Genomic DNA, 26,093 nt, shown 5'->3' on the forward strand with positions numbered 1-26,093 from the left:
GAAGAGCTTGTTTCTTGCTCAGGTGTAACAGTTGAGTTACATCAAGTGCCCCACAGCTTCAGGCAGGGCTGCTTGTGGACAGTACAAACTGTTGCAAATAAACTTTTTATGTGGCTTATCAAAGACTAGGGAAGGTGAGCTGACTGCAGAGCTGAAGTGTCTTCCCAGGGAAAGGTACTAGCTACTAACAGGTTCATCAGCCTGGCAAAGGCACAGCGGGAGATGAAGACTGACTGGTGAATGCAGAGGATGCGAACTGGGAACATGGCCTTAAACAGGAGGAAAAATCATCCTCAGGAGGCAGCCACCCTGTCTCTTGAAGAGCCTGCCTTTTGGGAGGCACAGACCAGCCACACAGAAGCTGCTGGGCTGGACAGACCAGTGAGGGGGCTCAGGGCTGCCCATCCCACCTGCAGCCTTCTCCTTGGTGCCTGTGCCTCTTCCCCCAGTGCTTGGCATGAGGCTTTCTTAGTTTCGGGTTTGTGTGGGGAATGTGTCATCTCTCTCAAGGGCTGGAAAAGCCACAATCCTAGAGGAGATCCATGGTCAGTGAAAAGTGACTATCTGGGGACCTTATAGCCTACAGCCAAGCTGCAAGTGCAGTCAGAAACCCATACAGGGTACCTAGAAGGATTCACTGCAGTGGGAGAGACAGCCCACCTGCCAGAGATCTCTGCTGCAGAGCCTGGCAGACAGCAGGTCTGCCCTTTCTGCTCACCAGCCTTCAATGCTGCCGACACAAGGCTGCAGCTGCCAGGGCCCTCTGTTCCTGCACCCCAACACTACATGTTCAGCCCCACTGGACATGTCCCGGGACAGCAGAAGACAGCCCAGCATCCCAAGCAAATCTTAGCACAGAGCCCCTCACCACCTCCTGGCCCTTCTAGCTTTCCCAGGGCAGCCCTGTTCACTCCCCCTTCCCCGCCTGCCACAGAAGGTGTCAGAGGCATCAAGGGGCAGGAGCTGTCAGAGGCACAAGCGGAGCTGTTGCTACGCAACCCCGGTGGTGCAGCAATTAATGCTGGGGAAAACGTGCTGTGCTCTGAAGCTATTTGCATAGCTGCATGCTGCAATACATTTGTTTGCATTGTGCCTCTACTGTTTAGTGGAGTTTGAAGTCAACCCTCCCCCAGCTCTTGCTGGAGGGGACCAAGGGCTTCCAACAAAGGCCACGCAGTTGGGGGTGATGGGGCTGAGGGAAGGCAGAGGTTTGTCTGTCTATAACACCTACAGACTGCACTGATATAGGATTTACAGTGCAGGGAGGAAAGGCCAAGTTATCACTATTTCCCCCTACGCAGCCTGAGGAGCTTTGCCCAGCTCCTGCAGTGCCCCAACCCACTGGTGGAGTTGTCATATCTCCCCTTTCCAGTTGTACCAGGGTGACACTGTGCTTGCTCTGCTTGTGAATGCCAGAAACAGAGCTTTAGGGGCAGCCCAGCCTGCCTCTGGCTCAAGAGTGCATTTGCAGGGGGAAGAAGGAGGGGAAGAAAGAGGGAGAAAGAAATCAGCTGGTTCGTACCAACCTACCTGGGAAGTCGGTCTCCGAAAACCTGCCGATTGCCAACTGCAATCTTCTGGTTTGCCCACCCCAAGTTTCTTACTATTGAACATGAAGCCTGTACCAACTGGGGGTTTCTTTTTTTAGCCCTTGAACATTGGTTTGATTGATTATAAGTTTACAGGTATGTTTTGTACCTCAGAGGCACAAGAAGCAGCAGCAGAACAAAAGTTCAAGGCTAAGTGTTTCTGTTCCTTTCAGACCACTCTAAGCACCAGGATTATAGTTCTGTAAAAGAAACAAAACATAGCTATAAACTTATAAAATCCAATTCAGTATTTTTATGGGGTTGACCTCTCCCCTCCCTCTCCTGCTGCCACACAGCTGACTCTGCAGCAGTCAGTCGAGCTGCCTTACACTCAGAGCACTGACCATGCCCACCGTAAACCCAAGGTCCGAGGCAGCACGTCTCGCTATCCTCAGGTGACATCTCCAGCCCTGCTGGTTTCAGCCACTTAATTTATTTCTCAGGGCAAGTGGAAATGCCATTTTGAGGGATTGCAAAGGAGGAACAGTGTCTTAAAAGGAGCTCGCTCACTGCTGGCAGTCAGGTGAGCTGACCCCAGCCCCAGGGGCACAGCGAATCCTGTGTGCTAAGTGTGTGCTAGAAAGGGGCTGCGCCGTGGGTTGCCCAAGGTGGGCTCACTTTGCCCACTGGGGAGGGCTGTGTGCAGAGGTCTCACCTAGCAGAAGGAGGAAATAAGTTCTCTGCCAGTTCAGCATGCTGGAGTGGCTGTGCAAAAGCCACACTGCGGAAATGCGCAGGACCGAGACAGTATCTGACACACGGTACCATGCTCAAACCCATCTTCGCTCCTAGCTGTAGCACCAGACCTCATGCTTTGAGAGGTGGAGGTGGGGGACACACTTCCTTCTGTTGGCACAGCTCTGGGATGCCGTGATCCCTTGCAGGGGATGGGCAAATTAGGCGTGGGCATGAATAGTGTAAGCCACGGCAGAAAGATTTTCTGGAGCTCATCTCTCAAAGCCCCAATTAAGGGCTGACACTGGATGCACCAGTTTAAATGCCTGTATTTCAATCCTCAGCAATATGCCTGGCACCTAACACTCCCCACACAGATGAATGAGTCCCTTCACACCTCTGTGGGTGCTACAGTAATTCTCTCTTGCTGCACTGAAAAAAAACCCAGAAAAGCAGCACGCAAAGAGCTGAGGCTCCGCATAACAGCCAGGAAGGAGAAAAAGCATTTTCCTTCTCTAAATTAAAAGATTAAGCTGTGCAAAGCACAGCCTAAGTAACTACGGAAATATTACTTCTGGATTCTCAAGGCCCCTGAATTTACTCCGTCCTTGGTGACGCACGTGAGGATGGACTGAGCTTGTATGTCAACTGAAAAGCAGGAAGAAACAAGTTATAGATGGGTCTTGTTTGGTTGGGGTTTTTGTCAGCTGCATGTATTAGTCAAGGAATCCAGGTTGTACAATAAGCCAACTGACTGGACAAACAACAGACATCCATTACAGATTCAGATTTTTAACCCTTCAGAGTAGTGTCTTTTATTTGTTTGTTCCTTTTGTAAAAATACTTAAATATTAAAAATCACTTCTCCCCACCTGTAACCAAATAAAAATCAAACAAACCAAAGTTGGTTTTACATTTAAAAACCCCAGAGCAGCCTTAAATAAGTTTAGATTTTATATATTCCTGTTATAGCTTCCTCCACTCCTACCTTCCTCAAGTAACTAACCCAACCACATTTTATTGCAGTTTATCATCACTTGTGATACCTCTAATACAATATTTAATGACTAATTAAAAATCCTGCACTGAGCTATTGCTTTAAAACCAAGGGAAATTTATCATGTTGGAAATATTATTCTACATACTAGCTTTCAAAGCCTTTCCAGAATTGTCCTTGCTAATTTTTCTAATTATCAAGGACATTTGGGATCTTCCCTTTAAGGAAAAAAAAATTACCATGATTGTTTCTTTCTGAGTCAGTACTCAGCATCTTCCCTGACCTAGGTGCTCCAAAAGGATAGATAGCACCAGAAGACCAGAATAGATAGAAAAACAGACAGCACCAAAAGACAGATAACAAAAGCATGCGGGGAGAAAAAAAAAGTTCTTACAATGATTTTCACAACTTTGCACATTTTAAAAAAAGCAGCACCCAGTTAAGGGAAGGGAGAATGAACTACAGGGACTGTGGAGCAGGGAGGCATGCCCTGAGTATCTTTAACAGACCCAAGTACATGTTGGGAACACATGCTGGCTCTGGACCTGAGGTGAGGCAGCTGTATGGCCTCTCTCCTGGTCTGAGTCCATTGCTGTCAGCTCCTGTCCCTCCTGCAGTACACTGGGGACAAAGCTCTCCTTCCCCAACCTTCAGACATGCACACACAGGTCAGCTGGAGCCACTTCAACCTCAGAGGTTCAACACCAGACAAGCTCCCACTGAGGGTGCACTCATCTGCAGAAAATGAAGCCTAGCGAGCAGGATATGCTGTGCTGTGATCAATCCCACCTTCCCCTCCTGAGCTGCACCTACACTGCAAGTGGGAAGAAAACCCAAATGCATCACACCTTCCCAGACCCTTCCCATAGACATTGTTTGTCCCAGCTCCAACAGGCACGTTTCCACACGAAGCCACTGCCTATTTCTAGAAGTCTTCAAGGATTTGAAAGTCTGCAGTTATCCAGGTTGGGGTTTTTTTCCCCAACATGGATATGAAAAACCAGATGCAGCAGCTAGGTAGAACGCTTGCTAGAGCTAACCACATTCAGCACAGCCCAGTCGCCAAAGCTTGGGAGGGGCCAGTGGAAGACATCTGGAGAGCAGTGGGTATCTTGGGTGTAATTAACAGATGTTGGGGAATATGACCCCATTTCGGATAACCTGGAGATTCAGATAATTGGGCCTCAGATAATCAAGGCCAAGCTGTTAATAGAAACAGTATCACAACTCCTAACTGCAGTGCTCCACGCGTGCCGAAGCTATGCCTCCTTGCACAGAAATGCCTAGTGAAATATGAATTAGTGGTTTGATACATGTCTGTATTCTCTGTCAGCTGCCAGGCTGAGCAGCAAACCCTGTTTCTGATGCACCACTTTGGCTGGCTGCTTGGGAAATAGGTTAAGGCAGAGAAGTGGATTGCAGCCCCTGATGCCTGGGGACGAGGCTGTCTCAGAGCTGATGGGCTAGGTAAGCTCTATTTTGAAAGTGGGTTAATTTAACTGCCATTCAACTACCATTAAATGATGTAGGTTAATTTTATAGTCAGATAACTATTAAGAAACCAAAACATAAGGCAGGAAATGTCTCTATGCATACCAGTGGGGAGAGGTTTCCTCTGCGCTAATGCACACCCCTCCCCTACAGCTCAAACCTCTCATCCTTCCATTTCTGCACATCCCTCACATTATCTCTCTCTTTTTTTTAACCCTTGTCATTACACACTGTTGTCCCTCCTCTATCTCTCTTAAGAAAGTCTATTCTCTTCTCAAAAATTCACCTTAGTATCCTGGCCCACAATTACTTTTCTCCTTTGTTTATATTGTCACACATCATCCAGCCATGGCAAATGTCCACTAAAAAAGGTCCCATCTTCCCCCACGCATCAAATATTTGTACAGCTACGTGGCAAATTGAGCTACAGAGCCACACCATGCTTAGCACATAACATGCCATCACCACTAAAACACCAAGCTTTCTTTAGGGGTATTTACCATCTGTAAAGCCTCCTTGATTTTGGCAGTTCACCCTTTATAAATGGATATGCTTTACCTCTGTGAGATTTTCCTCCCTTCAGTATAATGATAGGTATTGTTTGTTTCTTCACACTGGTGACAAAACCCATCAACTGCTGGTTTGTCGTAAAGTGAAAAATAAAATGAAAAAATTTATCAACAACAGCTTATGCCTGCAAAGGAACAGATCCTTTGGAAAAAGCAGGAGTGACTCATCACTCCTCACGCGCAGTGAGGAAGGAGTGAGCATCACAGCCCCACAGGTCCCCCAGAGATGCCTTCACAGATTGCCTCCCTCTGACTTCTGTGCCTTCCTGGTCCCACCAGCAGGAAAATGAGTCCCTAACCTCACGGAGGAAGCTAAAGCGATGATGACCCATTAGCACATGCTGCCCATCAAGCACTCATGGATCTCCTCCACAGACGTTTTTTATCATATTAACAGTAAGTGCACTACGCAAACCCTGAAAGCTCAGAGAAACAAACTCATGCTTAACTGCGCAATCGTAACGAGACCACAGCGCAACAGGATGCTGTGCTTAATACGACCAGAGAAATACAGAATGGGACCATCCCCAGAAATCACAGGTAAATCACCTCTGAAAAACCCTCTGTGCATTGATTCAGATATTCAGACAACAACACCAGAGCCCAAACCACACACGCCGTGGAGATTTCTGACCCACAGATGGTTGAATGTCATTGTCTTGCTGAGGCCTCACTACTATTACAATCTTGTGATAAAAGCCCTTTTTTTCACTTGTGTGCTACACAAGAATAGATGAAACAGCCAAAACCCACTACCTTTGTCACTTTGTGCTAGGTTACACTGATTTTAAGCTTTATAATTATTATACTTTTATACTATATTATATAACTATTATTTCTAATTAAATAATATAATTAGAAGAGTGCATAGCATATTCCTTTTAAATCCAGAGCTATGTTATTTTTGCTTTTATCAACTAGCAATCCAGTCTACACTCAAACAAAAGTAAAGGCACCAACATAACCACAGACAAGGCAGCTAGAATCAAAGATCTGCTGAGCAGTCACCCTTACCATACGCACTTGTCTGCCTATTAGAGAAAAGCCAACACAGGGCCTCAAACAGGAGCAAAAATCTACCTTTTTTTTAACGCATGAGCAGCAAAGCTCACTGAATTACAGCCAGGCAGACCTCTAGTGAGCTGTAAGGTCAGGCAGCTGCCACCACAGTCCGATCAGAACCTTGTAATTAGCGAACACACTTTGGGTATTGAGTGAGCTTGTTTAGCTTTCACACTTTGGGCTGATGTTTGATGCCTAGAAATCAGAAGGAAACTCCTATTTCTGTACAAACAAAGTACATTTGCTATAACAGCTTCTTATGCAAACCCTGAATCCTACAGGGTCTTTTTTCAGAGTCTCCTTTCAAAGTCAAATAGTTTGTTTCAAATCACTGATAACACCTCACACGCAGCTACATGAGTTAAAGGCCTGCAAGGAATCTGAGGGAGATGCCATGCATGACCACAGCACATCTGAAAACACACAAAAATATACCACCCCCTTCACCTGAAAGGGGACTGTGGCAGAACCTACTGGATCCTCCTGGCAAGCACCTCAGGCTTCGATTGCAGCAAGGGCCCCAGCACAGATATCAGCTGTTCTGTGAAACCCCTCCATACGTGCAGGGAAGCTGCACATAACCTCATACCAGGTTTTCCCTGCAGACCCAGGGTAACTCTCAACAATTAGTGTCGGGGCCTTCCTCTAAAGCTCAGGGAGAAGAAAAGCACAGTCAAAGGCTTGTCTTTAAGAAAGGAAATTATAAAAGCCCCTTTCAAAGTTAGGAATGTCATTCCAAAACAAGTTAAGCAAGCCCTATGGTTTATTAGCTGGGCAGGAGTGATCTGGGACATGTGACAATGGGAACTTGGTGCACATCAGGAAAAAAACCTCCCAAACCTTAGCAGTTTAACAAAACTGCCTATTTAGCACAGTGATTTTTACAGGCAGTTTGCTGATAATCCTGTACAGACAAAACTCTTCCCCGTCAGCACATGGCTGGATGATCTGCACCTGGAGCAGGAGCCCAGCAAAGGTAGGCAAACAAGCTGTGACCAAGTCAGCCCTGAAAACCACGGCCAGGGAGACATGGGAGGAGACCTATGTTGCCAGATCCACCGGAGGCTCTGGCACAGGTGACAGCTGAAGCCTTTGTCCCATCCCTCACGGTGTTACTGGAGGTACTGGGTAGGTTACAGCCCAGGACTCTGGTTCGTTCCCTAGGGAGATGCAGCTGTTATTTTCATATAGGCAACCTTTGCATTTTCAGGCATCAGTGCTTGTATTTCTATGTGCTGAAGTATACCTTAAGCACTTCTAATTTTAGTCAAGCTTTTAATCAATTCCTGGAAATTTGAGCTGTAGCCATCTCATACAAAAATCTGCCTATTAGTCAAGTACGTAGGGAACAGACCTCCTGCAGAGCTGTGAGACACCTGCAGAGGAGAAGGTGGCAAGAGAAGATTTTTAGAAGTTTAATTTCAAATACGACCTGCAATTTTTGATACGTTCAAAGTGACCTGTAAAAAGAAACAAGATGCAATTGATTTTTGTTCCCTCTTCATGATACCAAGAGAGCTTTTAAAGGCTGTGTTGTCTGGGGTTTTTGAGGAGGAGGGAAAGAAGGAACTTAATTAAATCATAGTTCATGGGTGTGAAGTCATTCATACTTCTTCTGAGTTTCCTATTAGACAACTGAGAACATCTTGGATTTTAACTCACAGAGTCTGCATCAAATGTACCACATCAAGGGAAACAGCACTCTCAAAAACGTGTTATTTGGAATCCTTCCAGCATTGTAACATATATTAAAGTGTCTCAAGAATAGCTACAATTAAAAAGGTCAACTTTCATTTTAATCTCTTTGCCACCTTCATTGAATCCAAGTCCATAATCCTAGATTTGCCCTAATACTTCAAACTCAGTTTTTTGAAATTGCCTTTGGTCTGTACCTCTGGTCCTCTGTAATGAATCACATTTCTAAACAGGTCCAAGAACCTGCTACTCCTGGTTAAAACCTCCATTCAGCCAGTTCCCTTGGCTGGGCATCTGCCAGAGCAGAGTTTGCAGATTAAGAAAATAGTGATTTGCTGAAGTATCTTCCCGAATCAGGATTTAAATCCTCCCCCTCCCCCAGACCCACTTTTGTCATGCCTCTAGGAAATTAAGAGAGCTCAGCATGCTCAGGCAGGAAAGCCACTGGTGATCTGCCTTACTGCGTACGCCACAGCGAGCTCTGTGCTGCTGCTGTTTGACGCTGAGGAGCCACGACACAAGGGCTCAGCTTTGGTTGTACAAGAAGATGAAATTGTGATGCTCAGGAATTTCCTTAATTAAATCATCTTCACTCACAAAACGTAAGCTGATTTCCAACTTTCAGATCCTTCATGCTGAGCTCAGAGAGTTGGCCACTTTTAGGTCTAGTTTCAGAGCCAACACTTGCAGGTAGTGACCTGAAGCTTCCTGCTTTTCCCCTCCCAGCAGCTCACAGTTCCACAGAGCAGCAATCAGCAGAGCCTCTCACTTCACATCTGCTGTAGTGTCTGCATTGTAGCAAGTGACCAGGTATATGTGGGGGTACAGTCAACTGCTACTCCATGAAGGATCTGTTTCTTCAGAGGGTGACCAGATACATTCCTGCAGGTTCAGAAGTAGCAGCTGCCTCTTCCAGTAACAAATCGAGCAGCTCACGACCCATCCCGAGTCCAAACATTCTGAAGTAAACCAGCAAGTGACTTTTAAAGCTGCCTAGCAGGGCTGATTGTGTTTCTTTTCTACTTTTATAAAAGACAACAGCACGGATACTTCTTTCTGGGTCTGGGTGCCAACACCTTGTGCACTCCCATCACGATACAGGAAACAGCTTTGAAAGAAGAAATCAAGGCTGTGTTCCTTTAAGTCTGAACAATTTCAGCTTAACAGTCCAAGACCATCAGCAGGTCCTTCAGGAAAAGCAGAAAAACTTGGAATTTGTGATAATCACAGGACTAAAAGTGTCGATTAAAAATGTTCTGCGACAAGCCTGCAGAGTGTAATGCATCCTAAAGAATGGCAGATGGGAATATGGTTCATCACTTTCAAAGGCTATTTTCATAGATTTGACAGATGTATTCAGACACAGAGAAAAAAATACGATAAATGATAGTTTACTGCACAAGGCTTTCAAGCTATTTACACAAAGACTCACTATTCCTGAGTAAGTGTAAGATGTAGTCTCTAGTTAAACCAAGTTTTTTATTTAAAAGAGATTTGCCTGGTAAAGCTGAACCAGTGACAACACCCAATTAGCATTTTGCTTTTTGTTTTTTAATACCAGTATTAATGTACAAGGAATACAATAGGTAGTAATATAGCAGTTGCTTAAGGATCTTAAAAAAAAAAAAGGCACTGAAAAATACAAACCCTAAATTACCTATTTTTCAATAGCATAAGCTAAGAAGGGCAACTTCTCAGGAGAAAAGAAACCGGGGCTAGACACTGTGCAGCATTATAAATTTTCTTAAAGCTAGGAAATCCCTATGCATCACTTTCAAAATCACTATCCTAGGACTGAACACAAAGGTTAGCACAAATGCCTAAACTCACGTGGGCTCCATTATACACCACTTACTGTAACCTACTTTTTAGTATTCAGCATTTTGGAATCAATAATGCATAACGTCAAAAGTAGTTCAACCCAAAGTACAGCCACAAGAAAGTAAACACAGCGCTCAGAGAAGGGCTAGCTGCAGCCTGGTGTCACTGGTGGGTTTGCCTTGTGCCCCTGTGCAGGGGAACAGCAGGATGGGGGTGCTGGAGCTTTCCCTGTGCTAATGGGGAGCTGGGGACCTGTCCCCGCTGTGGAGGGAGAGCTGGTGGCTGCAGAGAAAATATAAGCAACTCCAGTACTTCAGTGACCAGTTAAGCAACGTCCCTGTAGCTGGTGGCACACAGCCTGGCACACTGCCCACTGCTGCCCCACAGCCCAACCGAGCCGCGTGGGGCACAGCTCCTGCGAGGCTCTCGTTACCGCTGCACCCACCTTGGCTCATCACCAAGTGCTCAGGGAACCAGCCTACATCACCACTTATTTTCCTTCCTGAGAGACTGTTCATACTTTACTGGATAAATTATTTATCATTAAAGAAATTAAGGTGGCCAGAAGGGAAAAGCAAATTAGAGTTCATGAGCCTGGGCTGCTATGAGACAGCGTTTCAGCTTTCACGTGTATTCCCTACCCAGCTGCTAAAGCAGCTTTATCGTCAATCCTATTTAGGACAAGAACCCAACGGAGTACGGAGATTCCAAAGCTCAATCCTTCAGCCAGAAATTGATCTACCTTCTATTTTCACTTCTCCCCATTTCTGAGAGTTTACATTTTGCACCCTGGGGTGGTTAGTGCAGGCATGCAGAGAGCAGCTAGAAACAACAGAATTGGAACCCCTTAAAGTTTTTCACAACAAAATTTATTAGAAGAATAGTGGTTTTGAAAAGTCTAGCATCCAGTGAAAACTACCATACACAACGTTACAGCTGGGAATGTGTTTCCAAAATGACATGGTCAAATAATACAATGGAGCCATTAAATCTTACACATGCACAACAAGAGAATTAGCGCTTTGACATACAATGCAAAAAATAAATGGACCACATGAAATAAAAATTTAAAAGTACTTATCACATACATTAAGACACAGCTTATTTAGTCCAGTCAAAAAATCAGAACTGCATTAAAAAAATTAATGTAGTGCAATCAAACCAAAAACCTTAATTTGTGATCATAAGTGCTCTACTACATAAAACATTGATCATAGCAAGGAACAAAAAATTCAAATCACACAGTACAAAAAAAATCTGTAAATAAATATAAACTACAGTACAAGAGAAATATTAAATTATACAATTCCGTCAAACTGTAAACAGTATATTGAAATGAGGTCCATAAGAGTAAAGGGGGGGTTCCTGTTTTTTTTTCCCATGACACTTGAACTTCTAGAGGTCAGAGAGAAATGCCATTTTCCATACTCTTCAAAGACTATGGGTTACATAAATAGAAAGAGAAGACTTTTTAGATGTAAAGTGTCAAATAATAAAGCAGAGGTGTTGCTGACTTGTGACTGCCAACAGATCACCACGAGGGCAGAGCAGCAGATTTTAGGTTGAGGTTAGGCCTCCTGGTGAGCACAGCACAAGGCCTGGCACTGCAAGTGTTCGGTGCCAACACACTGCGACTCGACGCTCAGCGTGCCAGGAGACACCTGCTGAGGTCTGGTCCTACCGAGGAGGCGTGAGCGATTACGGACACCGTTACCGACCTGGACCTCTGCTGATTATCTGACAGGTTTACATGCTCGTCATACAAACACCAACTTTGGCAGAACAATTACTAATAAACTCAAAGCACTCCCGGCCCATTGGTTTCCATCACAGTGGCCAGTGCACAGAATTCTCTAAGGACATTGCATAACTAGAGTGTAGAGGTCAGACAGCCAAGGACCCGTGCTTGAGGTTAGAAGTAGTTATGGTGAGAGAGAAGCAAGAGCCACGTTAAGAAACTGCCCCTGCTGTTCACAGAAGCAGTTGGGAATGTATTTCATTTTTAGCTGCGCTGGCTAGTAGTGGCATTTTAAAATATATAAGTTTAAGATAACATATATACTATATATGTATATAATATAATACATATTATATAATATACATAGGAATTTCTTACAATACATACCAGGAACCCCCACGCGATCTGCTCAGTAGTAATAACTGAATATACAGAATGCCACTATAAGTGTCTGAGGCACTGTGTGCTGGAGAGTAAATATGCAGCTTTAAAATCCGTTTGGCTGAGTTATACCTGGATACCTGAACTGAGTTTTAAGTTGACATTCATCAAGGATGTGCTATCAGCACGTCAAAAGAAAAGCAAAACAAAATACAAGTCACTGCTAGGTTTAAGAAGAGAGTATAAGTACCTGAATTGAGTGAGGATAGTGTGTAAACTGTCCCTGAGGGTTTTTAAACAGTGTGTGTACAAGTTGGATTCCTAAGAACATTAGTTTAAACTTACATTGCGGACTGATAAAATACCAATGTCTGACAATTTAACAAGTGGAGGTTAGAAAGAGTTATGAGCAAACACTCAAAACATTTTATACATTTTAAAGCAGCAGTAAGCTGCTGTAAGCATACATCCCATCAGTACAAGCAACACGTGGGACTCAGATAAAGGTTTCTATTTGCAAAAAGCCCATCATATATCAATAAGTAAAGAATATTCACCTGCTAAATTAGAATGCACCTAGTTACAGACTAGCAATTCAAGATTAATTTTTTTAATCAATTACTTTGCTATACTTTGCTATTACATACTAAAATTCCTTAAGCTCACTAATGCTGGTATTCTAATCTATTTTTTTAAATGTTCCCCCTTCATTTAAGAAATATACCATTCCACAACTTAAACATTAAGATCCATTTTCAGTCCTCAGATGTAAAAAGCATGTCAATGAGTTTATATTAAAAATTTACATGGTAAAAAGGCTTGAATTTCAGCCAGAGATTCTAAATACTACTCATTCCCTGAAGGCATAAGGGAGAAAGAATCCCTACCCATTTTTCTTGTGATATAGTTTTCAAACTCAACATTAAACAATGGTCCAAAATGATTTTTCAGTTTGGGAAACTTCCCTTTCCAAAAAAAACGGATGCCAAAAGCCCTGAAATGGCCTATTGAAAAGATTAGTTAAAAATACCAGGCATGTATCTATACATCCCCTGCCTGAACTCCAGAATATTTGTGTACTAGTCTTTAGAAGACAGATTAATATCCCAAGAGACCTTATGATCTGACCTGAAAAGCCGTTAGTGATCCTAGATTGTACATTTAAAGTATCTCAAACCTGAAGACCAGATTTAATTACGATGGCCTATTGAAAAGATTAGTTAAAAATACCAGGCATGTATCTATACATCCCCTGCCTGAACTCCAGAATATTTGTGTACTAGTCTTTAGAAGACAGATTAATATCCCAAGAGACCTTATGATCTGACCTGAAAAGCCGTTAGTGATCCTAGATTGTACATTTAAAGTATCTCAAACCTGAAGACCAGATTTAATTACGAATCTGGCATTGTAACAGAAAAAGTGCTGCAGTTATTTATCCCTTTTCTGGTACTTTAGAATAGGTCAGACAAGTGCTTTTTATAGTGACAGTAAAGTTCACATGCTTTCACGCAGACCTAAAAAATATTATCTGCAAAAATATTTGAGAAACATAGCACCAACTAGTTGATAAACTGTATTACTAGCTGTAGTAGTGTCCTCATTATTTCCAAGTAGGAAAAAAATATTAAGTTACACTGCACTAGGTGATGACTATAGAAATTGTTTCTGACATTAACTTTTCCTGTTCCAGTCAGAATGAAGCCTTTGTCCTAATCCCTGCTCCATAAAGTAGAGTTATCACCTCGAGTCCTTCTGACTTACCAATTCAGTGCAGACAAGCACAGGGGCAAGGGTGGGGATGTTTGTTTTCAAGAAGGTAAATGAAATGCCCTGGACAGGCTGAAAAAAAATCCTCCTTCCTAGTACATCACCCAGGAAAATTGATTTTGCAACTGGGCTAAGAGATTTTTGTGAGGATTAAATAAAGCTCTCTTAATATGAAGCTTTTTATGACAATACCTGAACATAGGCATAATTCGGTAGGATTGCTGCTGTAATACTGGTACAGAGCCTTGGCCCCGGTCGAAGTGAGAAGAGGAGAGAAGGAGAGAGATGGACACTGGAATGCTGGAACTACTTACGGCTTTTTTCTAGTACATGTGAAGTGGATCTACAGATCATTCTGAGTTTGTGATACCTCTCTGCTTAGTGATCATCACAGTACACTGTGTTTATACACTGGATAATTTGAAATTAATTACTGTAGTGGCTATTTTATTTGGTACATCCATCAGAGCTGTATATAACTAGAAGTGCAGATTTTCAGGTTTCTGAAGGTTCCAATTACTGAATTTTCAATATAATTCAAGATCAAGTAGAAACCTTTATAGTACCAAAACAATTTTTTTTAAGGTACAGTTTTTTAAACCAATATTAGTCAACATTATCTACTGGTGCCAAGAAAAAGCAACATTGACCTAGACTGAAATTACACTTAGCTTCTGAAACATTTGTGGGGAAAACCTAGACGTTTCTGATCCTCATGAAAGTGAGGGAAACAACCCTTCCCGTTCTACTTCTAACATTTGGCAGAGGATTTAAGCTATTTAAAATATTGTGACAAAGCTTTCAGTACAGGTTAATAATTTTGCCTTCGTAAGAGTTCAGACTGCAACAAGTGTATGCATTCTTACACTGAAGAGTTAAAATTTTGTCTTCATTGAAGAAAGAGGTCTTTACACTACAGATGCAGCCACACTGTTTTTGAGAAAAAAGGGAACAGCAGAGTGCTCCCTTCACTCCTTGGACACTGTGATCTTCTCCTAAGACTCAAGGACATCTTAAGAGCATTACTTGAAAATAAACTGGAAAGAAACACATGGCAATTCCTGTTTTGCCTGTATAACAATCGTTGCAGATGATCTAAAAAGCAATTCAATCAGAACTAAAAAGTTGTTCCACAAAGCTTACTCAACCCTAAAGCCCCTGAATCACTTTGCCAGCTCCTGTGAATTTCCAGGGGAAGGCAATGTACTCCCAGGTACTCATGAAAGAAATATTTAGACACAAATGTCGACCTGCCACAAGACAAAGCACAGACTATTCCTTCCCTGTTCTTACCCAGTGTAAACACATGTGCAGTTACCTCCTGTGTTTAGGAATATCCTCCAGCACTGGAAAGTTCTATAAAAAAGGTGGCACAGAAGCTGTGTGAGAACACAGCAGCTGAACACGTTCCCTCACTACAGGTTCTATACCTGCACCCCTGCATTGTTAAAAAACATTTCTTCTCCAACTGCCATAAAAATTCAGAGTTCGACTTCAGGTCTAGCAATAGGGTTGGTAATGCAAGAAGCATCAAGTCACAAGTTCTGCAACAACAAGAAAGTAAAGGCATACCTGTATTGCTTATGCAGCAACTTCTCCTGTGCAACAGGGAAAAAAAGAGAAATGCTAAAGGAAACTGTCTTGAACCTTCGGAAAAAAAATCAGGGAATGACTGGAAAATAAATTACCTTCAGACAGAAATAAAAACAAATCCAGAAACGTGTCCCTACAATATCTAACTGGAAACGTTCAACTCTATAGCTGTACTCAAGCATTACGGCCACAATAATGCCTACAACACTGTGGAATGAGGATCCAGCTGGCTGAAAGTGAGGTAATAGTTTGTAATAGGTCAGAGTTCTAAAAAAGCACTTTTACATCTTACAAGTCCAAATGAAAAAAAAAAAAGGACACATTTCATACATGTTGGGCTTTCTCACCAGAACTGTACGATAATTAACTCCACACCAGGACCCCTACCACACTAAGCCTTACTCATCTTCAATTATATGCTGCAGCAAAGATTTACCAAGCGACACCTAAACTTCAGTACAATATGAAACTTGATTCTTAAAACTTTATACACACAAAATATAAAATTACTTTTCTAGGATGGGGTAGGGGAGAGGGATTCTCCTTCATGGTACTTGGACTGAAAAACTAGTTTTCAGAGACTGCCACAAATATTATTCACAGTTTCTTGCTGTCAGGCTTTTTCAGCTACATCAACGTAGTACACAACAATACTGTTAAGTCCAATAACTACATCAGATGGACGTTCTCGGGAGTAAGAGAAAACTAGTGACGAAAAATACCCGAAAGGTCTCCTCCTAACAACATCTCGATTTTTACAGGGTTCCAGTTTGTCTATGTTACACGTTAATGTGATCTCCAAAGAGCAGCAGGAGGAAGGTTTAAAACCTTTCTCCTGTCCAAGTGATCCAAGTAACATAAGCATCCACTTACCAGAAATAACATGAGAAACAAGGCTTTTGTTACACAGACCGCAGTGAACCACACCTTCCCACACCAAAATATGGTCAACCAGGGATTTTGGCCATGCAAACTGCTGGTCAGCAGAAAATTAAGCATGCTAATGGACAAACATTAATTCCAATCATATATTTAAAATGATCCCAAATACTACTAGTTAGCTACACTGAAAGCGCCTGCAAAAAATATGGAGTGAAAACTGAAACAAAATCTTAGTGATCACTGCAGCACTTAGAGTGATACTAGTCTCACGTGATGAATCACCTCAGAGAAAATACATTAGATGGGACTTTGAAACAAAAAGGTAACATTAAAAGGTGCACCTGAATATTACAGACTAAATTTACAAAACCTACAATAAGGTAAAATATATATCTTTTGAATATTCAGCAGCTTTTTTTTAAATTTGTTTTTATTTTTTGAGAGGCTCATGAAATTTTAAAAAGGGACCACTAACTAATCTCAACCATGCTTCACAAAACAATAATGGCTATTTCATATTGCAGTTACCAACGTAATGCAATTAGTGCTTAAAAATAATCTACACTTTTTTTCTTTTTTTTCCTTTTTAAACAGAGACCTTTGGAGGAAATATGGTTGTTCAAAAGCTTCTCGAAAAAGAAAGATTACCTGAATATTAAGTTATCACAGATCAAGTGTTGTGTTTAAAAGCTTTGCAGTCATGTGTATTACAATCTTCAGGTCTCAGGACATTTAAACTGAGCAAGTTACGCGTTTGGTTTGTTGTTGGGTTTTTTTAAAATCCACTTTCTAACCAAAGCAAATAAAGAGTACTCAACTTCTCACTATCTATTTACAATTCTTAGCCTACAGTCTGAAATGACAAGACAAATTCTCTTTTAAAACTGCAGCATTAAAGGGTAGGCACACCATTCTTCTGCTGCACGATTGTCACCCACTTAAACATACACATACGAAATATTTAGGTTAGTAAAATGAGCACTCCACATACACTACAGTGACAAGTTTTATAAAACTCAACTCATGTTGCTTAAATAAAGACAACTGCAAAGGTTAAACCTCTCTGAACAGTAAAACTGTGTTACTTTTTTTTTTTCAAACTTGCAACAAACTTTCTACCATAACCTCCAACAGCAGATGAAACCACACCTTAAACTGCGCCTTTATTGCAATCACCAGCTAAACTGGAACATATTGCAGAGTTTATATACTGCTACTGAGCTTAAACTGCTTTAAATGCCAAGATGACAACTAGAGAGCTACAAGGAACCAGGATTTTGAGGACTAAAATATATTAAGCAAACAAAAACAAAGTATACTTGGGGCCAAGTGCCCAGTCCGTTCCAAGAATGAGCAGTGCATATTTAAAATGACAGCAATGGTGTGCCTAACCTTTGAAAATACAACGTTGCTGGGGAGGGGGAGAGGCTAAATAGAATCAACTGTTCCAGAAGTCATTCAGCATCCCTAGGGCTACCCAGGTCACCCTCCCATGAACTTTGAGAAACCACTTTCAGTCACTGACATCACTTAATGCTCTCACACAAAAACTCCAATGCTTCTTTTGGTTGTGCAAAATGGGGAAAAAAACATGGTAATTCTAGCTACCTTTTGCACAGGTTAAGACCAAATTGCTTCTACCTGAAGAACCAGCAATTCTGATTTGGTCATACTGTGGTGAGTCCAGTAGGCTCCACTTAGTTACTGACCACTCCTGCCGAAAGTATCAAAGATAAAAGTTCTGTACAAAACTTATCCTGGATCTCCATGTGATCATAACGGTATCACCATAGTGGAAAAAAAAGGACCTGTGGTTTATGGAGTGCTTTTACGGTGTTCAAATGCTTATTCTAAGCATGTGCTAAACCACTATCAAAATAGATTAAATAAAAACAAAAAAAAAAAGCAGGACTTCAATTAATTCCTGCTACTGGCAACTGTAATATTTAAAAAGGAAACACCCATTCACTGAGTGTTCGACCCTGACAGTATTACAGATAGATATGATGCAGAGCCTGAATCAGATCAGGCTACCAGTGTTTTACTTCTTCCCTGAACATTAACAAGTTCCTTCACTAATGTGGATATTTGGGCAGACTACTGAGGTTGTAACGTTTGAGATCACAATTTTCTGGACTTTTTTTTTCTTTCTTTTTTGCTTTTTTTTTATTTTTGCAATATCACAGTAGTTTGTTACGCAAATCCCCCTTCCCTAAATTAGAGTCATTTAAACTAGCTGTTGGAACCACATAGTTTAGTAAACTTAGAATCAAGTCTGTAAAAAGCATAAAGGTCACATAGAACCATAGTTCTGTTATAATGAGGCATACCCTAATACATCATTTAGTGTACCCTGACTGCTCCTGACTGTGAGAAGCTTGTCTTCCATGAGATAAGGCTACATCCTCAAGCAGGTGAGTCTAAATATCACCCTTCAAAAATACCAAATAAAATTACAGCGAAGGTAGTGTTACAAATAATTAACTGACAGATTCTGAAGGTAGTGTATGTAAGTTTTCCCTCCCCCCTCCCCTCCGGGTGAGCACTAAGCAGACAGCGAATGGTAAGTACGTTAATTTAGAAAGGAAATGGTGGAGAGCTTAATTAGACCCAATTGATTAGCCATCTAATAAACAAATCTCTGAGATCAAGAAAGGTACCATTCCCAAATAATTTGATTTAGCTTAAATCTTTCAGTCAACTGGATCAAACAAAAATAAGGGGGGGAAAGATTTTTGAAACATTTTTGAAGAATGACAGTCTGATTCTCATTCGAAAAATGCCTGGTTTTAGGAGAGTATCAGTTTAACAAAGTGGACTTATTTCTATAAAGGCAGACATGAAAAATCCAACATCAGAAGTTCAGGCAGGCTCTACAGGCAAGATGTCCACTTCCACAGATCTGCATTCTTTGTGAGGTAACTCAGCTCTCTATTACAGAGAAACATGCAAAAGGCAAAAGAAAAAAAGAAAAAAGAAAGAAAGAAGGGAGTGGGCAGGTGAAGGAGGGAAACTGCGCCATACCAGGCTAGAAAAATTTACAAATGTGACATTCAGAGCACATCTTTCACCTGTGTTCACACAAGTCTATGCTAAACTGCAAAGGAAAGAGCATTGCAGTAAACAGGAGACTCAGGTGCGCTCAGTGGTGGTTGAACTATGCAGTAGTGCTCACCCAGTTTGCAAAGTAATTGGCACTCTACAACATCCCTACTCATCTTTCAATTCATTCGCACTTTGTGCTGCTTCTCCCTGGGGATCTAATTCAATCTTTACTGAAACATCCTGCCCCTCCGACCTCATTAATTTCATTTTTTTCTTTGGAGGGTTTTTCAAAGTGCCCAGCCTCTCTTTAACTTTGTACTCCAGTGTACTGTGGGGGATCCCATAAATACTCTGAGCTTTGGAAACACTCATTTTCCCACTCATAACCACAGAGATTGCTTCCTCCAGTATCTCGCTGTTGTACTGTCTGTATCTCCCTCTTTTCTTCCTAGGTTGCTTGGAGCCAGGATCTCCCTCTTGATCTGAGGTGGGATATGGCTGTCCAGAGGTAGACTGCTCAGCATCTGAGCCCCAGGAATCTGGTCCAGCATCCAGCAAACTTCTCCTGTTTTGTTTTGGAAGGATAGCCCTTAACTTTTTGCTAAGCGCGCTCTCCGTTTGTGAACCCATTACCAAAGAGCTATAGCTGTACTGGTCACCAGTGCGGGACTCCCATGAAAGGTCCATGCCTCGAACTTGTGGTATCTTTAAATCCACAGGAGATGAATGGCTCACGTCCTTTTTCCCATCCTGTTTAGTTTGAAGTGCCATTTTTTGAAAGGCAGAGTTTTCTGTAAGAAAAGGAAGGTCACTGATGTTGCTGAGTGCACCATTTCCCCTGAATTTCATGCGGCTGAAATTGAATTCGTAGTGTGGTTTTGCCCAAGAAGCCTCCCTGGATAATATTAAGTGCTGTCCATGATTCTGTAGTCCAGATGGCCCATGGCTGGCAGCTGTAGAAAACTGGTTTCTGCTCAGCAGTTCTTCACTAATCTGGAGTGATCGAGCCAGTGGTACTTTAAGAGATGTGGAGTGGCCATAACCTTCCCTGGTTCCATCCTGCAAGCTTCTTGGAGGTACCCCATCACCACTCTGTAGTCCCTCTGGATGGTGCTGGCTGGGTCTCCCAGGTCGCCTAATTGGATGGAAGGAAACTGATGTGAGCAGGACTTGCACAGGTAGGGAGGGATGGGTGAGGGGGCCACTCCTTTATTAGAAGGCCTTGCTTGGGTAACATCACTTTTTGTGTTATTTATTTTTCTCTAAATTTGTTTTTTTTTATTATTTTAATTTTTTTTTTTAAGTCTCAGCATCAGTCAGTTTTAAAACTTGTTCGCAAAAAAAGAGAAGCTTTTTGGGCAAAGAAAAATGAAACCTGTTGGCTGGTCTCTGGTTGGGTTCACAAATTCTCGGAGTAGAAAAGACTTCGCGCAAGTGTCTGAAAATAGCACCTTAATTCCAAAGGAGTAATCAATCGCCATAGATCTACACACAACTGTGTTACTGGTGTGACGTTACCACTAAACAAGCACAGTAATAAAAGAGTAAGCCAAAGAGCAACATATTCAACATGCAAATATGACTGCCACCTGCAGTATCTACACATAGGTGGAAACCCTGGATGGTGTTTGCTTACAGCATAGTGAAGAATTGCTGCTCAGGATGGAAAAAAAAAGGCTTAGCAGGACTCTAAGGTATTTGCTTGACTTTCATCAAGCACCAAACATGAAAGCTGGGACACTGCAGATCACAAAGGAAAGCACAGCATTACACTGGACTTAGCAAATTGCTCTCTTAACAACTCACTGCCTATGTCACATCCCTTGTTCTCATCTGATACAGAGCATGGATGGGAGTAAAAGTTATCCAGATCAAGGGTTAACAGCAAAAAAGAGAGCAATATGTATTTTACCATTTTCCTTTCATCACAAGTGTGCTTTCTATGGAACAAAGTACTACTGCTGCAGAGAAGCACAGACATTTTAATGCTTCCCCTGCTCAGCCCCCTGAACTCAGTCACACTAGTTTCAAAATCCACCTCCAAATTTCTCCATGTTCAACAAACAGATTAACGCAGAGAATCTATTCTAACGCTCTGGGACACTGTACTGGTGTAAAGGCCTCTGGCTAAATCAGCATTATTTAAAGCTAGGATTCATACTACTGAAAAGCTACATTATTGTTTTTAACATCACACTGGGATGAGAAAAAGTCTTCTCAGAGAAGGACCTGTCATGTAACACACACAGTGCTTGATACAGATGCTGCTCACTCCTCTCCAGGATGCAACAGGCCATAGTTTAAGTGCGTCACGAGAGCCAACAAGGATTCAGAACGAAATCCACAAAAATGAAGTTTGCAATTCCAGAGAACCCCCTCAAGCAATGTGCATTCTCTGCCCTTTCTACAGCATTATCAGCACCACAGAGCGCTCCAGTGAGTCTACACCTAAACGAAGGTCACACTGGCAGTTCCTAAGGACAGAGGGTTACACCCGATGTCATCGATGCTAGACACACTGCAGCCAACCTCACATACCACACACCTGTACGAGTAACCACAGGTGCCAGTATGCCACATCCTCTCTGGACCCACAGAACTGCTCAGGACAGTGCCAGATGCTGGCCCTGTCATCCCTGTGTGTTGGACTTTGGCCCTCACTTGATCCACAAACAAGGGAACAAACAGTACAGAGCCTCAGTGGCTTCTGCTGCCTTCCTAGGAAAATAAAGCTGGAAATAACCTGTTCAGGACTGAAAGAGAAGAGCTGGTAGGGAAGGTTTATGCTAAAGAATTGTGGAAAAGGATTAAGACTAACATTTAAACAAGGATTGAAGTATTTTATTAATAGAAATATTAAATGGAAAGTAATCTTGAAGGGAGAAATCTGAGACAGTAATATTTTTCCAAAGAGAAAGGCAAAAAACTCAACATGGGATTGGCGGTGGTAGTGGGTTGTTAGTTCAAATTTTCAAAGGCTATTATAAAGCTAAATCCAGCAACTAAATAGCACTTTAAACCATATATTGTTCTGTACTTCACTAAAAAAATTGCTTGTCCACAGAAGCTTCAAGATAAAATTCTCCCATCAACACCCAAAATCCCTCTTGCTCCCAGTCAGTCTCTCCAGCACAATCAACTCGATCCTAACTAAGAATAAAGGGTTTCTAAATGTATGCAAATGGTGACCATTAGAAATACAAAAACTACAGATTATTTTTTTAATTTAGCATTATTTCACCCCTTGAACTGGTTGGGCAAGATTACTACACCACTTATTTTGTGATCATTTTAAAAAACTTGTTCAGTGCTAGAGTACAACTGCAAACCCAAAAAGCCATATTTAAAGTTTTCTGAACTACCAGGCTCCCTGCCCAGGACCCTTTTCTTTTTTAAAGTTGTGGGGTTTATAGGAAATATTAACAAAAATCATGCAGTGATTTAAACCTAATTCAGCATTGTTCATCCCCCAAATCACTGCTACCCCTCAAATAAACTCTGCTGTTAGCTGACTTTCCTCTAAGTGACATGAAGGCTAAATATATTTCAAAGCCTCTAAGACTCTTCATGCATTTAACTGAACCTGCACCTCCACAGAAATCACTCATCACTAAACCCAGGACACAGGTAATGGAAAGACCTTTGGCTAAGTACCAAATCAGCCAAAATAACAGATATTAGAATTCTTAACGGCAAGTAAACCTGTCTCGGTTTGCAACGACTCTTATTTGGCAGATGGGGTAAAGGAATTTGCCAAAGGTACAAGCTGAAAAACACATTACTCCAAAGGGTTAACACCAAAAGTAAGTTAAAATTAACAGGAGGTAAGCACACATTTTTAGTGAAAAAATAGTTTTAAAAGGTCATAGTAAGTTGCTTTCTCTTACCCATTTCCCGAAGTACTGGAGCACCCTGGAGAATGACTCAGAGAGGTGCTGCCAGCACAAGGACTCTTCTTAGTGGATAAATCAAGCACACCGTCTGCAGAGACAAAAGAACGACTTCAGTGTTTGAAGAAGCAGGATCAGCCATGCTGTCCCTTGACAAAACAAGTCTTTTGAGACAAAGTCATATTTAGCACACAGCATTTTTCGTTTCATTGTATTTTTAAACAACGTAAGGCTTGGATTTGTTTACAACATGGTTCACAAGTGACTTCTACATAGTCTTCAGAAATCACAACAAAAATTAACAAAATTAAAAGCGCATCTGTTACAAGAGACACAGCATAAAAAATTACCTACAAATGACAGTTTGGGATACAACAGAGCCTATGCATAACTAACTCTCAGCAGTCCCAAAATAAGACAATCTTCAAATTTCTGAGATATTTCCCCCCTTAAAGGGGGGCTGCAAGCCAGTATTTGGATTTTATTTTTTATCCAAAACTCTTGTAGGAAAATTAATGGAGAATCTTATATTGGAAACTCACTTCCAAATGAACACACATAGATGTGAGACTCCTCCTCACCTGGCAGCCAGCTTCATCCTTTTTTCCCATGTCTCCAATGGGTCCCTACTGGCAAAGCTGCTGCCTTTCCCCTCTGCTGTGCCACTTCACTCCCTCTCTTCCATATACCAAATCATTTTTCCTGCTAGACTGCTTCTTCCAGTCTCAGTAATGGCACTTCCTCATGCTCAACCATGTTTCTCTGCAAGCCCTTAGGTACACTCTGCATTTCTAGGCAGCAGAAAAGGCAGTGCTTTTTGCCAGAAAAGCCTTGCTCCTACTGCACTGAATCAGCTTGAAATTCTGGTCATTTTAATAAGGGCAACATTGTCAGAGAAGCAGCCCAGCCATCTGACATTCCTGGAAACTTTGAAACGAGGAATTTATGAGGCAAAGATAAATGAAACCTGTTGGCAAGGTAAACTCAAGACATTTCAGAGCTCTTCGCTCATTCCATCAAATCAAGTAAATACCACCCAACACAAGAACAATGTGAGACAGCTTTCAGATTGCTGAAAGTTCTCATTTGACATATGGAGAAAAAGCATGATAAACAGTGAACTAGAATTAACTTACGGAAAGCTGTTCCACCCACTGCATTTGGGAACACACCATAACCCAAACTTAAGCAAGCAGAAAATTCGATCTTCCTTCTGAAGAACACTTATGCAGGCACAAGATACAGAGACTGTATCAAGTAGCACCTCCTTTTCAAAGGCTATACTGGAGGGCACAGGCTGCTGCCAGAGGCACCTGTATCCATGCTTCCTCCTTCAGAAGGGTCAGTACGACCTAGAACTCTCCACGGGAAAGCAGGGCCACGTCATACCTCACAAAGAAGTTTACAACTGGCTGGATTCCCCTCAACCCACTAGAGCAGAAATATAACACTATCACCACCACCAGTCTTTCCTGACAGCCTCTGAAATCTCTCATTAACAAGTTTGGCAAAATCTCTTTCCAATTACATTAAATGTAAATTGGAAGAAAAGATTTACATCAGCAAACAGATTACTGTATAAGTCAATATGCACATGTTCTAATTCCATAACAAGTGTTATGAACATTATAAATTATCTCACAGCTTTTTCCATCACATGGTAGCTAAAGAACAGTTCATGTACATGCTTTCCTCTTCACCATACAATCCTCTAATTAAAAAGAAACAAAGACAAAACTGATTCTCTCCCTCTTACTTTCAGGAAGAAGCTTCACCATGAGAGCAGTTTAACATTCATAAACATATATTTAAAAACACTCATGAAATACATTTATCATAAAGTTAGCTAGAAACAAATGCCTATCAGCTAACTGTACAGGTCCTCACTTCAAGAGAGACACCACTCAACCTTTCACTGCAGTGCTGTAACTGAAGTGTGACAACAGCTTTCTGTAAGTGCAATACGTGTCCAGATGTCCAAGCTGCAGGGTTGGACACAGTTTTTAAAAATTTTTTTATTACAAAAAGCTTCATAAACCCAAGTTCAAAGAATAAAGGATTCCTACACTCTTGTATAAGCCAGCAAAAGGCTTTTTTTTCCTTTTTTTCACCTTTACCACTTGTGGATGGACAGTCTACTGTGACAGAAGGACTTCAGGCACTAACACATTTCTAAAGAAGGGTAAAGGGGCTAATTTTAATCTCATCAGTAGGATACACTTAGGATAACCTCTGTTCAACAGTTTCAGGAAAAAAAGTTCACATACTATATCACTCAGAGAATTTGCTTGTTAAAAAAAAACATTTTTGATGGAAAGCAAGGTTTTCAAATTAAAATAAACTCTGAAACACTGTTACAAGTTATTCAATCTGTGCTCTGCAGAACAAGTCTATTTTTAAGGTAGAAAAGAGACATTTCTCCCAAACACACAAACCTGGAAGTTTTGTACAGTTCATGGGTATCATTTTTACAGCCTTCACAAAGCAGTTTCTTGCAGACTTTTAAAAGATACTCTTCTCACAACATGACCAGAAAGAAAATAAATCAGCCCTTCAGTTAGACTGTGTACTGATGTTCAGAAAAGAGCCAGCATTATGGTTTTCATGACCACATGAACTTGTCTTATCAGCAAGTGTACAGACTATTTTGGCAGACCGTTTTTTGCAGCTCCCAGTAGGAACAGCATGTTTATCCTCAGAGTCTGAAGCATGTCCATCTCCTTTGCCCTTCTTCAGAAAAATCACTCATGTCTATGGGCCTACATTCAAAAAGTCTCTTCTCTCCCAGCCATATCTACCTGGCCATTACTTTACTGTAAAAACATCTCCTGCTTTTCCACTTTACATTTTATGCGAAAGTGCAACCTTCTAATTGTCTGTTTTTGCAACAGGAAT

The 26,093-nt window shown here is 41.7% G+C and overlaps 1 protein-coding gene across 1 annotated transcript in view; it reads right to left on the reverse strand.

The window, feature by feature from the left end:
* Positions 1–18,700: 18,700 nt before the first annotated feature.
* Positions 18,701–26,093, reverse strand: part of LCOR (ligand dependent nuclear receptor corepressor) — a 22,230-nt gene continuing 14,837 nt past the window's right edge. Inside the window, exons 5-6 of the mRNA XM_009083166.1 lie at positions 23,196–23,289; positions 18,701–20,443 (exon numbers count right to left, since the gene is read on the reverse strand). Coding sequence (XP_009081414.1) covers positions 19,474–20,443; positions 23,196–23,289 — 1,064 coding nt within the window. The 3' untranslated portion in view covers positions 18,701–19,473. The remainder of the gene's footprint in view (positions 20,444–23,195; positions 23,290–26,093) is intronic.

Source organism: Acanthisitta chloris, unplaced genomic scaffold, assembly GCF_000695815.1.
Source record: "Acanthisitta chloris isolate BGI_N310 unplaced genomic scaffold, ASM69581v1 scaffold41640, whole genome shotgun sequence".
NCBI classification, from domain to species: Eukaryota; Metazoa; Chordata; class Aves; order Passeriformes; family Acanthisittidae; genus Acanthisitta; species Acanthisitta chloris.